The sequence below is a fragment of the Mobula hypostoma genome, chromosome 5 (assembly GCF_963921235.1).
Source record: "Mobula hypostoma chromosome 5, sMobHyp1.1, whole genome shotgun sequence".
Classification (NCBI taxonomy): Eukaryota; Metazoa; Chordata; class Chondrichthyes; order Myliobatiformes; family Myliobatidae; genus Mobula; species Mobula hypostoma.
In genome coordinates this window covers 105,089,968-105,106,117 of record NC_086101.1, presented here as the reverse complement: position 1 = coordinate 105,106,117, position 16,150 = coordinate 105,089,968, and the positions used below count along the sequence as shown (strand labels likewise).

The window sequence follows — 16,150 nt, the reverse complement described above, 5'->3', positions numbered from 1 at the left end:
AAAAAGCGCCCACTCATGGTCCCCATGAATATTTCACCTTTCACTCTTAACCTATGACCTACAGTTCTAATCTCATCCAACCTGACTGCAAAAAGCCTGCTTGCATTTACTCTAAGTATACCCCTCATAATTTTGTTTATCTCTATCAGATGTCCCCACATTCTCCTATGGTCCAAGGAACAAAGTCCCAGCCTATTCAAACTTTCCCTATAACTCAGATCCTTGTTCCAGCAAAATCCATGTAAAAGTTCTCTGTACTCTTTCTAGATTATGTCTTTCCTGTCGGTAGGTGACCAGAACTGCACATAATACCCCAAACGTGGCCTCGCCGATGAGAAAATTAAACAAAGGATGGAAATTTTAAATCTGGGTCACCCAGTGAACAGAGGTGACTGTGGGTACAAGGAACCAAAAGCTCCTTCCAGCAGTCCTCAGCAAGGGGTCAGCAGCTTCAAGTTCCCAGGTGTCAATATCTCTGAGGATCTATCCTGGGCCCAAAATAGCGATGCAATTACAAAGAAAGCACAACAGTAGCTACATTTCATTAGAGTTTGAAGAGATTTTGATGTCACCAAAGATTCTGGGAAGTTTCTACATATGTAACGTGGAGCGTATTCTGACTGATTGCATCACCGTCTGCTACAGCGGGGCCACTGCAGAGGGTTGTAAACTTAGCCTTGCTGCATCACGAGCAATAGCCTCACCAGCATCAAAAGTTGATGCCTAAAAAAGGCAGCATCCATCATTAAAGAACCCTACCACCCTGGGATACCCTAGCTCATTACTACCATCAGGAACCTGAAGACACAAAAGCTTGACATTTTAGGAACAGTTTCTTCCCCTACACCATCAGATTTCTGAACGATCCATGAATCCATGAATACTACCTCACTATTTGCTCTTGTTACATACCTCATTGAAATCTTGTAACTGTCTTACGACCATGATGTAATGGTCTTTTGGAGGTCACCTGATGTAATTTTCCTGTCGATGTGAGGTCACGTGATGACATGCTCACCACGGGTATAAAAGGAGACTCCTGGGGTGACGCAGTTAGTTTTCCAGTTAGAACATCAGCCAGATACTCTGCTCCGCTGCGTATTTGCCTTATGACCCAGTTTTGATTTAAAACGGAGCTTTATGTTCTATTGTAAGGTACAAAAGTGTTAGGCCGGCAGTTTAACCAATTGCTGCCAGGTTTGTTGATGTATCTTTTCAGTAGTATTGGAGAGTGAAGATGGGAACCTGAAGGAGTCGTTTGGCAGTCTTGGATAGTATCGACTATTATCGAATTTGTTCAAGAAAGAGTGGTCTGCATGAGATAGCCTCTGCTAAAAGCAGCAGAAAAGGCTGTGCAGTATCTAGTATCCAGAGGGAAAGGTCAGTGCCTTTAAACCGTTTTATTTCCGTCATCGTGAATCCTGCGGACAAGGCAGGATCCGGCTGGGATCGGCCGTGATGTTGTGTCTTCGAGGAATTCTTTACTTGAGGAAAGTCTCTCCTAATTGACTGTATAAATCTCTTGGACTTTCAAGTTTACCATTCTAAGAACTGTTTTTGAATTCACCACTTTTAAGACCTGTTTTCGCATTTATCGCTTTAAGAACTAGTACTGAGTGGCGGTTTGTTAAATGGCCGCAGAGCAGTTTACTTCCGGTTAAGTTTTTGTTTGTTTTTTTTATATATTGAGCAGAGTTTAATAAATGTTTGATTGTTTTTATAAAACCTGACTCGATTGACATATTCATTGTTGCCGATCACGTGACATAAATCTGGGACTCGTCCAGATATGTTCCAATTTTGAGCTTAAGTGCTTACTTAAGTATCAACCCGATTTGGAAAAGGGAAATACCCAATTCTTTTGTTTGATTGGTGTGTGAGTGGTATTCGGCAGCAATGAATGTTGACGGCTTTATGGAAACGCCAGACCTGGAGTTTTTAGCGACAGCGAGAAAGGGTGTTGTATCCGAGATTGCTAGAAGGTTGGATCTTAAAGGAATTACGAAGGTTACAACAAAACCCGTAATTCAGAGAAAAATCGCTGGGCATTATATAAGGTTCAGAAAGTTGATGAAGAAGTGTTAGACAGGTTTTCAATGAGTAATCTGGAAATGCAGTTACATATTGAACAAATAAAGTTAAAGCAATTAGAAGCTGATTTGGGAAGAAGTCGGTTAGTAGCTGAAAATAAACAGAAGGAATTCGAGGCTAGAGAAGCCCATAGGAAAAGGGAATTTGAAGAAAGAGAAGCAAATAAAAGGAGAGAGCTTTAGCTAGAGATGGAGAAATTAAAGTCCAAGAATCAGTCCTCTGGTTCTAGGAAACAGTTTGTAGCTAGTTGAGAGGTTATTTTGGCTCTTCCATTTAATGAAGCTGAAGTGGACAAATACTTCCAGCATTTCGAAGCTGTTGCTCTGAGTTTAAAGTGGTTGAAAGAGCAATGGCCAGTGATGTTACAAAGTGTAATAAAAGGGAAAGCACAACAAGTTTATACAGCTTTAAATGCTGAGCAAGCACTGGATTATGATATTGTCAAACAGCATATATTGAAGGTGCATGAGATGGTTTCGGAAGCGCACAAAGAAAGATTCAGAAATTTGAAGAAATCTGTGTGTTTTGAGAGATGGGTTTCCTCTAAAAATGTGAATGGGGAGTACAATAAATTAAAAGAGTTGATTTTGCTGGAGGAATTTAAAAGGAGCATTCCTGTTGAAGTAAGGACATACTTAAATGAAAGGGAAATTGATAGATTGCAGGAGTCTGCTAAATTAACTGATGAGTATGCTTTAATTTCTAAGAATAAATTTTCTCCAGGTAGGACTTTTAAAAGGAAAAGTAGCACAGAGAGTCAAGGTAAACCAGAACTTAAATCTGAAGTTAGTGAGAAAGGTAAGGATGAAGGGAGACATGTGAAGGAAAGACATTTTGGTCTTATTTGTAATTACTGTAAGAAACCTGGACATGTAATAGCTAACTGTTTTTGATTGAAAAAGAAAGAGAAGGAAGCAGTCCCAGATGCTTGTGTGCAGTATATTGAAACACCTGTAAATCCACAGAGTTTGATAAATACAAATGAAGCTTTGTCAGAATCTGACCAAGTTAAGAGGGGATATGAACATTTTATAACCGAGGGATTTGCATCCTTGAAAGAGGGATCCATTCTGGTGCCAATAAAAATACTTAAGAGATACTGGAGCTTCTCAATCACTAATGTTAGACAGTGTTCTAAAGTTTAGTGATGAGTCTGACATTGGTGAGGTAAACTATATAAGAGGAGTTGGGAGTGCCCTTATGCATACAGTAAATTTAAGGTCAGGGTTAGTTACAGGGCCTGTTAAAGTAGGACTACAACCCAGTTTACCTGTGAATGATGTTTCTCTATTGTTAGGGAATAACTTAGCAAATGGACAAGTCTTTCCTGATGTACATTTCACAATAAAGCCTATTTCTGAGGAACCACAGAGGGATTCTAACACAGATTCTTCCAGTGTTGTAACCCGAGCTATGGCTAAAAAGACTGATGTGCAGGATAAGGTTGTTACCCATGACTGTTCAACTCGAGATTTGAATTTTGAGGATGTATCAGAAACTTTCTTACCTACATTATTTGATTAAGATTTTTATGATAAGTCTGACCATGAAGATTTGTCTTTATCTCAGAAGGAGATGATAGCACAGCAGGGTAGAGATCCTAAGATAGTTAAATTAAAGGAACAAGCTCTTCCAGATAGTGAAATTGAGAAAGTGCCAGAGGGATACTATTTTGATAAGGGAGTATTAATGAGGAAGTGGAGATCTCCTACAGTTCCGGCAAGTGAGGAATGAGAAGTTAATCACCAGATAGTAGGTTCCTAAAGTTTATTGAAATGAGATTTTAACTATGGCTCATAGTATACCTTTGGGTGATCATCTAGGTGTAAAGAAAACTATGAACAAGGTTTTTAAACATTTTTACTGGCCTAGTTTAAGAAAAGATGTAGCGACATTTTGCAGAACGTGTCATAAGTGTCAAATTGTGGGTAAACCTAATCAAGTTACTCCAGGTGCCCCACTGCAACCAATTCCAGCATTTGGTGAGCCATTCTCAAAGATCATTGTACACTGTGTAGGCCCATTGCCAAAAACTAAAACTGGACATCAATATTTGTTGACCGTTATGTGTACAGCGTCTAGGTTTCCAGAGGCAATACCTCTTAGGAATATAACAGCCAAAACTGTGACAAAGGCCTTTATAAAATTCTTTATTTATTTTGGGTTGCCTAAGGAAATACAATCTGATCAAGGTAGTAATTTTATGTCTGGATTGTTTCAGCAGATAGTTTATAAACTGGCAGCAAAACAGATGACCTCATCTGCATATCATCCAGAATCACAAGGAGCCTTGGAGGGATTCCATTCTACCCTCAAAACTATGATTAGGACGTATTGTGTGGAAAATGAAAAGGGCATTTACTTATTTTGCAGTAAGGGAGGTAGTGCAGGAATCATTAGGTTTTAGTCCTTTTGAACTTGTGTTTGGGCATAGAGTCGGCCTTTGGCCTTGTTGAAAGAACAGTGGATTACTATAGAGGTACACACTAATTTGCTGGATTATGTTTTGAAATTTAAAGAAAGATTATATAAAGCTTGTAGCTTGGCCAAGGAAATTTTAAAATTGGCTCAGGAGAAGGTGAGAACTTGGTACGATAAGGAAGCTAGAATGAGGTCATTTAAGCCTGGAGATAAGGTGTTGGTTCTTTTCCTGGTGCAAACAAACCCATTACAAGCTAAATTTCATGGTCCTTATGAGATTAAATCTAAAGTAAATGATGTGGATTACGTGATTAAAACCCCAGATCGAAGAACAGCAACACAGCTGTGTCATATAAATATGATAAAACTGTATTATGAGAAACAGGCTGCTACTATGACTGTTGTGGTCAATAATGAGTCTGATCTTTATAAAAATTTAATGGATGATTCATCTGAAACTCATTTTAAACCCAACATTATTTCGGCCAGATTACCAAACTCAAGAATTTTGGAAAACATTGATGAGAAATTAGCTCGTTTACCACCACAGCAGATGAAACAGTTAATTTTTAAATACAGAAATTTATTTCCTGACGTTCCTAGAAGAACCACCGTAGCTTCGCATGATGTAGATGTTGGAGAAGCAAAGCATATAAAACAACATCCATATCGGATGAATAAGGAAAAATGTGAACTTTCTGAACAAGAAATGAAGTATATGCTAGAGAATAGATGATTGTGTGGGTAAAGTTGGACAAGCTAAGTTCCTTACTAAGATTGATTTGTTAAAAAGTTATTGGTGTGTTCCATTGACGGATAGAGAGAGAGATTTCTGCATTTGTAACCCCATCCGGGTTATATGAATATAATGTTCTTCCATTTGGGATGAAGAATGCACCAGGTACTTTCCAAAGGATGATTAATAGTGTGATTCAAGGGTTAAAAGATACAGATGCCAATATTGATGATTTAGTTACAGGAAATAATAATGCGGAAAGCACATATTACTGCGGTGGAGAAACTATTTGAAAGACTTTCAAAAGCTAACTGAACTATTAACTTAGCTAAAAGTGAACTTGGCCACGCCACAGTGACCTACCTTGGTTATACTGTGGGTCAAGGAAAATTAGCTCCTGTTCAGGCAAAAGTTCAGGCAATTTTAGAAGTACCCACTCCAACTGGTAAGAAAACTCTCAGAAGATTCTTGGGTATGGTAGACTATTAGAGAAAATTTTGTAAGAATTTTGCAAACATTGCTTTTCCATTAACTAACCTCTTGAAGAAAAATGAAAAGTTTGTTTGGACAGAGTATTGTCAGGAAGCATTTGATAAATTGAAAACTATACTATGTAGTCAACCTGTGCTCAAATCTCCTGACTTTGAAAAGCCATTTTCATTAGCTGTAGATGCTAGTGATGAAGTTGCAGGAGCAGTGTTACTTCAAAGAGATGATGGGGATGAAGTTGATCGTCCGGTAGCTTACTCTTCTAAGAAATTTAATGCCCATCAAGAAATTATCCAACAATAGAAAAGGAATTATTATCTCTTGATTTGGCTTTACAACATTTTGATGTGTATGTTGGTACTACTCAGAAACCACTCATAGTTTACACCAATCATAATCATCTAGTGTTTTTGAGTAAGATGAAAAACAAAAATAGAAGATTACTAAATTGGAGTTTAATGTCACAGGAGTATAATATTTTGATCACTCATATTAAAGGTAAAGATAATATGATCGCTGATTGTCTATCTAGATGTTAAATGTACAATATAAATTTTTTTATGGAGTGGTATTATAACATTTGTAACCCTCCTACTGTATATTAGTTTGTAAGGTGTTGTATGATGATACTGTGTATGTTGTAAATTTTATACTTATATTTGTTTTTTTTGTAAATGGTTAATTGTTAAAATTTTGCTTCTATTAAAAGACCAAAATTATTTTTTTGGAGGGAGGTGTTACATACCTCATTGATATCTTGTGACTGTCTTATGACCATGATGTAATGGTCTTTTGGAGGTCACCTGATGTAATTTTCCCGCCGGTGAGGTCATGTGATGACATGTTCACCACAGGTATAAAAGGAGACTCCTGGGGTGACGCAGTTAGTTTTCCAGTTAGAACGTCAGCCAGATACTCTGCACCGCTGCGTATTTGCCTTATGATGCAGTTTTGATTTAAAACAGAGTTTTACATTCTATTGTAAGGTACAAAAATGTTAGGCCGGCAGTTTAACTAATTGCTGCCAGGTTTGTTGATGTATCTTTTCAGTAGTATTGGAGAGTGAAGACAGGAACCTTAAGGAGTTGTTCGGCGGTTTTGGATAGTATCGACTATTATTAAATTCGCTCAAGAAAGAGTGATCTGCATGGGATAGCCTCTGCTAAAAGCAGCTGAAAAGGCTGTGCAGTATCTAGTATCCAGAGGGAAAGGCAGTGCCTTTAAACCGTTTTATTTCCGTCATTGTGAATCCTGCGGACAAGGCAGGATCCGGCTGGGATCGGCAGTAATGCCATGTCTTCAGGGAATTCTTTACTTGAGGAAAGTCTCTCCTAATTGACTGTATAAATCTCTTAGACTTTCAAATTTACCATTCTAAGAACTGTTTTTGAATTCATCACTTTAAAAACTGTTTTCGCATTCACCACTTTAAGAACTAGTACTGAATGGCAGTTTGTTAAATGGCCGCATAGCAGTTTACTTCCAGTTAAGATTTTTGTTCGTTTATTTTTTTATATATTGAGCAGAGTTTAATAAATGATTGATTGTTTTTATAAAACCTGACTGGATTGATATATTTAAAAACGCAAACAACAGGAATTCTGCAGATGCTGGAAGTTCAGGCAACACACATCAAAGTTGCTGGTGAATGCAGCAGGCCAGGCAGCATCTCCAGGAAGAGGTACAGTCGACGTTTTAGGCCGAGACCCTTCGTCAGGACTAACTGAAGGAAGAGCTAGTAGGCGATTTGAAAGTTGGAGGGGAAGGGGGAGATCCAAAATGATAGGATAAGACAGGAGAGGAGGGGGAGTTAGTCCTGACGAAGGGTCTCGGCCTGAAACGTCGACTGTACCTCTTCCTAGAGATGCTGCCTGGCCTGCTGCGTTCACCAGCAACTTTGATGTGTGTCGATTGATATATTCATTGTTGCTGATCACGTGACACTCCTTTTGCACTACTTTTTTTAATATTTTTCATTGTAACTTTGTCAATTTTCAAATGTATTACGCTGTGCTGTTTACTACAAAACAGCTATTTCATGACCTATGTCAGTGATAACAAACCCAATTCTGATTCAACAGGATATATTAGATTGTACAGTCTGTAACCAGGCAAATCTGAGCAAACAGGACAAAATTAATAAGGAAAGCTACCCCAGTCCCAAGTTTACTAACCTTCGGTCTCTTTCTCTTCAGTTCCTCTGTGTCTAACCAAATCCCACACTCCTCCACCTTCTGGTTTTTAAATTTCCTTTGGCGCTTCATCATCAGGAGTGCATTGGGTGCCCTGACACGAGCAGCTGTGGAAAAAATTACAAGTGAGGTCATGTTGGATGGTGCCAGTGTGGACCTGATTTGGCAATGCCCTATGATGGGGCACTGACACTTTGGAGGCTCCCAAGCCCGTTAGCCCAGGGGCCATGAAACTAAGGCAGAGTCAGCCTGGAGTCACAGGATTGCTAACAGCTCAGAGGGAGGTCTTTCGGCCCAACAATTCTATGCTAGTTTCTGGAAAATAATCCACTGGGCTGCAGGGTCTTAGGTGAGTTTGTGAATATGAAGGTTACAGGCTGATCAACAGCCACCAGAACGGTCTATACCCCGACAAGTCATGGCAGGGCCAAATTAGAAAATAGATATCCACTTTTTGGTGGGTGATTTGATGGCTGTTTGTCACATGTACATTGAAACATATAAAGAAATAGAAAACCTACAGTACAATATAGGCCCTTCGGCCCACAGAGTTGTGCCAGTAATCTCTTTTTTCTTCCATTTCCCATTCTGGATTCCCTCTCAGCCCTTCTCCTCACCTGCCCATCACCTCCCTCTGGCTCTCCCCCTCCTTTCCTTTCTCCCATGGTCCACCATCCTTTCCTATCAGATCTCTTCTTCCCTTTACCTTTTCCACCTATCATCTCCCACCTTCTCATTTCATCCGCTTCCCCCACTCACTATCTCCAGCTAGCTTGCACTTCTCCCGTCAGCCCCACCGTTTTTATTCTGGCTTCTGCCCCCTTCCTTTCCAGTCCTGATGAAGGGACTCTTGGCCCAAAACATCAGCTGTTTATTCCCCTCCATAGACGCTGCCTGACCTGGTGAATTCCTCTAGCATTTTGTATGTATTGCTCTGCATTTCAAGCATCTGCAGAATTTCTTGTGTAGATGATTGTGAAAACCCACAAGATCCATTAATGTTCCTCAGGGAAGGATATCTATAGGCTTTACTTAATCTGGGTTATGTGGCTCCCCTTGGAATCAGATTATTGACAGAACAAAAATGTTGGTCTTTCTAAGGATGCCCATGTTTATCTGGGCAATTAAATTAGTAATCAAATACCCAACTAAACTAATCCTTTCTGCTACACAACATCCATATCTTTCCATTTCCTGGGTTTTTGCGTACCCATCTAAGAGGTTCTTAAACACCTCTATTGTATTTGCTTCCATCACCAACCCAGGCAGCACATACCAGGCACCCACCACTCTTTGCAGAAACCCTTTGAACTTATCCCCTCACACACTGAATGCTCTCTAACTGTGATAAAGATACTGGCTGTTTTCTCTATCTATGACTCTCAGAATCTAATAAATTTCTAACAGATCACCCCTCAGCCTCTGCTGCTCCCGAGAGAAGAACCCAAATATGTCCAATTGCTCCTTATAGAAACATAGAAAATCTACAGCACAATACAGGCCCTTCAGCCCACAAAGCTGTGTCGAATGTGTCCTTAACCTTAGAAATTACCTCTACCAGCCCTCTATTTTTCTAAGCTCCATGTACCTATCCAGGAGTCTCTTAAAAGACCCTATGATATCTGCCTTCACCACCGTTGTCGGCAGCCCGTTCCACGCACTCACCACTCTGCGTAAAAAACTTACCCCTGACATCTCCTCTGTACCTGCTTCCAAGCACCTTAAAACTGTGCCCTCTTGTGTTAGTCATTTCAGCCCTGGGAAAAAGCCTCTGACTATCCACACGATCAATGCCTCTCATCATCTTATACACCTCTATCTGGTCACCTCTCATCCTCCGTCGCTCCAAGGAAAAAAGCCAAGTTCACTCAACCTATTCTCATAAGGCATGCTCCCCAATCCAGGCAACATCCTTGTAAATCTCCTCTGCACCTTACCTATGGTTTCCACATCCTTCCTGTAGTGAGGCAACAAGAACTGAGCACAATGCTCCAAGTGGGGTCTGACCAGGGTCCGTTTCGTTTGTGTCATCGACTAACATATTCCAAGGATTGTGCTTGGGGCAGCCCTCATGTGTTGCCATGTTTCTGGTGCCAACATAGCATGCTCACAACTCACCCACCCTAAAGCGTCTGTCTCTAGAATGTGGGAAGAAACCAGGGCAGCCGGTTCTAGGGAGAAAGCACAAACTACTTACAGACAGGGCTGGGAATCGAATCCTGCTTGCTGGCTCTGTAATAGTGTTGCACTAACTGCTATGTCCCTTGTCTCGAACCAAATCTCACATCCTTTGGGTTTCCAAATTAATTAAGTGCAGAATAAATAAAGGAAGATTTTAGCAGTAAATAAGTTGCAGACAGGCAGAACCAGGCAAAACTAGAGGTGAGAGAGCAGGAGTATGCAGCTCACCGCAGTCTCAGATAGGGCATCAGGTCACAAAATGCTGGTGGTTTGTCACATCTCACTGATTTTGTGTCCCCTTTAACCCACAGGGAAAGATCTTACCCTCTCTCTCTCGCCACCCTGCACCACTATAACTAAACTCCTGGTAACCCTCACCTCACTGAGAGGGCATTGCAGCCCCCTGCACACCCCCCATGCCAGGTGTACATCCTCCAACACCCCTCAAGCATGCCCCCACTCTGCACACATGACCCCCTCTTCACTCACGACCCCCACCCTCCTCACTCTGCACAGACGACCCCCCCACCCCCTTGTTCTTAACACACGCCCCCACCCCCTCGCTCTACACGGACGACCCCCCCACCCCCTCGCTCTTAACACACGCCCCCACCCCCTTGCTATTAACACACGCCCCCACCCCCTCGCTCTGCACACCCCCCTCGCTCTGCAGGTACTACCCCCACCCCCTCACTCTGCACTCACGACCCCTCCCCAACCCCTCGCTGTGAACTCACGACCCCCTCGCCCTGCACTCATGACCCCCACCCCTTCGCTCTGCACCCACGACCCCCCCACCCCCTCACTCTGCACGCACGACCACCCCCACCCTCCTCACTCTGCACTCATGACAACCACCCCCTCGCTCTGCACGCACTACCCTCACCCCCTCACTCTGCACTCACGACCCCTCCCCCTCGCTCTGCACTCACGACCCCTCCCCACCCCCTCGTTCTGCACGCACGACCCCTCCTCATCCCCTTCGCTCTGCACTCACGTTTCCCCCCACCCCCTCGCTCTGCACGCGCAACCCCTCCCCACCCCCTTCGCTCTGCACTCACGACCCCCCACCCCCTCGCTCTGCACTCACGTTCCCCCCACCCCCCCGCTCTGCACGCACGTTCCCCCCACCCCCTCGCTCTGCACGCGCAACCCCTCCCCACCCCCTCGCTCTGCACTCACGACCCCCCACCCCCTCGCTCTGCACCCGTTCCCCCCACCCCCCCGCTCTGCACGCACGTTCCCCCCACCCCCTCGCTCTGCACGCACAACCCCTCCCCACCCCCTTCGCTCTGCACTCACGACCCCCCCACCCCCTCGCTCTGCACTCACGTTCCCCCCACCCCCTCGCTCTGCACGCACGTTCCCCCCACCCCCTTGCTCTGCACGCACAACCCCTCCCCACCCCCTTCGCTCTGCACTCACGACCACCCCACCCCGCGTGTTTCGGTACACAGACCGGGAAACGGGAGTGATGTGAATCCTGCTCAGGGGTCGGAGTCGGCGCCGGCGCCGAGTGGTTCCCTCACCCGAGCAGCTACCGTCGCTTTCCCGCCCGAACTTGACATCAACCGCCGAGCGCGCGCATGCCTGCCCGCGGACTCGCGGAGCCCCGGTGCACGCGCCTCGGTCTCAGCTCGCCCGGGTGACGTCACTGAACGCGCGCGCCAGCACCCGTCTGCGCTTTGGCGCCGGCCGGGACGTGGGGAGGAGAAGGTATCATGGAGGGTAAGGGGAGAGGGAAAGTAGGGAAAAGGGGAAGGAGAGGGTGAGAGAAGTCGGGATGAGGAGGAGAGGGGAGTGAAAGAGAAATGGAATGAAAGTGAGGGAGGGACTGTGAGGAAAGAGGAACCCATTTTCCTTCCTCCCCTGCCATTTCCCTTCCATTCCCCTCCCGATTTCCCATCCGCTTCTCCATTCATATCCCCATTCTCCCCTTCCCCATCCTCATCCCCTTCTCCTCCACATCCCACTCCTCTCCCCAATTCCCTCCACAACCACCTACCCCTCCTGAACTACCTCCCCTTATCCATCCACATTCCCATCCCACTCCCCTTCCACATTCCATCCCTATCTCCATAACCCTGCCCATCCCCATCCTCCTTCCCCCTCACCATCCCCCTCCCCTCCACATCCCCCCAAACCTCCTCCTCATCCTCCCTCCAAACCTCCTCCCCCTTCCCTATCCCCCTCTCCACCTCCATCCCCACATCTTCCCCCTCCCCATTCCCATAACCCCTCCTCCTCCCCAGATGAGGACTGGTTGGCAGGGGGGTCACATTGGGCATGAGGGAACTGGTGGCTCAGTACCAGAGGAATGGGGAAGCCAGCTGGGGTAAAAGAAGAAACTCTTTATTGGTAGGGCCATTGTTCTTTGTCGATCTCTTCCCTAGTGGGGGCCAAGTCATTGAGAATATTCAAGGCTGACATTTCAGGCCATGAGAGGTATCGGGTTGGGTGGGGAAAACGGACAATGACCTCAGAAGAATTGGCTTAAGTTGCTTCTTTCCGGGCTGTGAATTCTGAGTTGTCTTGTTGGAGGTCTTCCCCTTCCCGGACTCCACCCGGAGAGGATTAGATAGATGAATTGCTTCAGGGAGTAGATCACACAGCTGAAGAGACCAAAGAGATGGATTGAAGATTGTCCAGCTCCTGGCTGACGTAACTGTGTGCTTGACCATTGGATGGCAGCAGGGTACAAGGCTACAGAGGGAGCCAGTGAGGTTAAACTAACAAATGTGTACTCAGAATCAGGTTTATGCTCACAGACCTATGTCATGGTTTATTGTTTTGTGGCAGCAGTACAGGGCAATTCATAAAAAATTACTACCTAAAGAAATAAAAAAAAGAAAAAGCATTTTGGGATGTATATTGTATATGTCGCCGAGCAAATGTCTGAGGCACATACAGTATATATAGCGAGGGTGTCTAATACTTTTTACACAGTACTGTAGTAATTTTATGTAATTTATTTAAAAAAACACATTTCATGACATGTGAGTGATGATCAACCTGATTCTGATATTGTGGACTGAGAGTGGGAAGGGGGCAGGAAGAAGGGAATCAGAGTTGGGAAGAGGGAGGGAGCAGGGAGAGTCATTCTGTAATGATCAATAAACCAATTGTTTGGAATCAAATGACCTCGCCTAGTGTCTCAAGGCTGGGTCACCCCCACCCCTGGCCCTGGCAACCTTCTCCTTCTCAGCCACTTGTCCCACACCCCTCCCATGGTGCTCCAGCCTCACCATTCATTACATTCTTGCTCTCCACATTGACAAATACAGTATGAGCAAAAGTCTTAGGCACCCTAGCTATATATATGTGTGCCTAAGACATTTGCACAGTTCTGCATAAAAATTAATTAAGTAGTGCAAAAAGAAAGCAAAGTAGGTAGCAGTACAGAGCTACCTCAAAAACTGAAGACGAGATTAAGTAGTGAGGCAAAAAGAAAGCAAAGTAGGTAGCAGTACAGAGCTACCTCAAAAACTGAAGACGAGATTAAGTAGTGAGGCTGTGTTCATGGTTTCATGGACCATTTAGAAATCTGAGGATGTAGGGGAAGAAACAGTTCCTAAAACGCTGAGTGTGTGTCTTCGGGCTGCCGTGCCTCCTTCCTGATGGCAGCAATGAGAAGAGGACATGTTCCGGATGGTGAGGGCCCCTTGTGACGGATGCTGCCCTTTGAAGATACCTTTAATGGTGGGGAGGCTGATGCACTTGATGGAGCTGGCTGAGTTTCCAGATTTAGCCTGAATTTCCTCTCAGGCCACCTTCATTTTCTCCTTCAGCTGGGAGCTGGTGAGTGGTACATGTGTTCAGGCACAGGCTCTCTGCTAGCTGTAATCCGCTCAAGCTAAAATCAGCCTCTCATTAATTCCTTACCCTCTGCGCAGGATCAAACCTCTCCATCTGCCATACACGTTCAGTCTAATGTTGTCCTGGCATTCTCCTGCCTTACCTGCGTCTTCCTGGATGCAATTGGGTCATCTGGGGCTGGGGCAGGTTGTGGGGACTCGCTTCATCAGACTGTGTCGGGACAACCCAGCTGCCATTGGCAATGCAACCTTAGGGCATGCGTCTACACATCCTCAAAGTCAAGACTGAAGTTTATTTATCACATGTACATCGAAGCATGGCATATCGCGAATGAAGATCGAAACATGCAGCGAAACGCAGCATTTGCATGAACAACCGACAACACAACAATCAGTCAAACAACAAGGGGAAAACAAGCCCCGTACCTCCCTCCCACAGTCCTTCAGGACAGGCCTCTAGCCTCCAGTGGAATGCAGATTCATAGACATTAGGCTTCAATTTCCCCAGTGGACCCACCTCCAGACTTCCAACTGACCTTAGGTCTTCGATCTTTGGTATCAACCCCATGACTTGCCGATGAGGATGAATCGGGACCTCCAACTCAAAACTCTCCGATGACCAGAACCCCAAACTCCAGACTCTTGGATGACCAGGACCCCAACATGCCTAGATCTCTGGTCTCACCAATTCGCGTATCTAGGGGGTCACTGTCACTTGAGCCTCCCTTGCGCATGGGACACCAGTCCCAGACAACTATAACCAGTGATGGGACCACTAGCCATCATCCTCTCTTGTCTGCCAGCCTGACATCTGACCATAGATGTCCTCTGTCCTATGTCCACATCTCTAGCCTTTTGTTCAAAATGGCGCTAAGCTGTGGTGTCCATTGAGATCGTGATTCTGACTTAGTTGGCTTTGGGGACAGAGAAGGGAGTTAGGGATCAGGTTAGGGTTTAGGGACAGAGATGTGTGGAAATTAGATGTCAGGCCAGAGTTTGGACCTCTGCTATGCACTCTGTGTTCAAAGGCTAGTAACATGGACTTAGTACTGCTTGAAGAAAGCAGACATCTGCTATTGGCCGGGCACAGAACATGAGAGCAAGAAAACTGTACTGGAACTGTGAGCACCTAGCTAGGCTACAGCTTGAGCACTGGTCACCAGAACACAGAAGAATGGGACTGGACTGCAGATAATATTCCCCAGGATTTCACCAGTTAAGACTAGATTAAAGATTAGCTTTATTTTTCACGTGAAACATACAGTGCTGGTGTGGGGGGTGAGCTAAGGAGTGTATAAAGGTGGCAAGATAGTGTAATGGTTAGCACAGCCCTCTGCACTGCAAACCACCTGGTTCACTTCCTGCTGCTGTCTGTAAGGAGTTTGTACGTTCTCCCCGCGACTGCGTCGGTTTCTTCCAGCAGGCCAAAGACATACCAGTTGGTAGGTTAATTGGTCATTGTAAATTGTCCCATGATTAGACTAGGGTTAAATGGGAGATTGTTGGGTGGTGTGGCTCGGAGGGCCTATTCCTCGCTGTATCTCAATAAATAAATAAAAGGATGGTTCTCCCAATCAGTGTGTTGAGGAAGCAACAGGAGCAAAGGTTACCTTATGACTGGTATTGTGCCCTGAAAAAGGGTTACTCTGTGTTTGATGATCTGGTAGTCCCTTTAGAGGGAGAATGATCATAATATGATAGAGATTTATGTAAACATTGAAACTAATTTAGTTCAATCCAAAGCCAGATTTCTGAGTGTCTAAGATACAAGGGCACAACCTCAGAGTAGAGGGTCATTCTTTTAGAACAGAGATGAGGAGGAAGTTATTTAGCCTGAGGGTGGTGATCTGTGGAATTTATTGCCACGGATGGCTGTAGAGGCAGAATCATTGGGTATATTTAAAGCAGAAGTTGATATGTTCTTGTTTCCCCATTCATAAACTATGCTGTTGAAGAAATGGGGAGTTGCTTGACAAAGGCTATCTGTCAAGCAACTCCCCATTTCTTCAACAGCATAGTTTATGAATAAGTAACCATGAATGCAGATAGAAATGAGGATAAATTTCTTCTCTCTAAGTTAATTTTGTGAACAGAGGATTCTATACCATTTTTGAACTCTTATCTAGTCAAGGATGACATGGAGTCGATAAGGAAATGTGATAAAGGCAGGATTTGATCGGATATACCCATATTTTAACAGAACTCTGGGAGGACAGTTTTATTTT

At 44.4% G+C, this 16,150-nt stretch overlaps 1 protein-coding gene across 1 annotated transcript in view; it reads right to left on the bottom strand.

Annotated features, from left to right (window-relative positions):
* LOC134346245 (uncharacterized) overlaps positions 1-11,740 on the bottom strand; it is a 33,500-nt gene extending 21,760 nt beyond the window's left edge. The window contains exons 1-2 of the mRNA XM_063047570.1: positions 11,640-11,740; positions 7,912-8,036 (exon numbers count right to left, since the gene is read on the bottom strand). Coding sequence (XP_062903640.1) covers positions 7,912-8,004 — 93 coding nt within the window. The 5' untranslated portion in view covers positions 8,005-8,036; positions 11,640-11,740. The remainder of the gene's footprint in view (positions 1-7,911; positions 8,037-11,639) is intronic.
* Between the last annotated feature and the right edge of the window lie 4,410 nt (positions 11,741-16,150).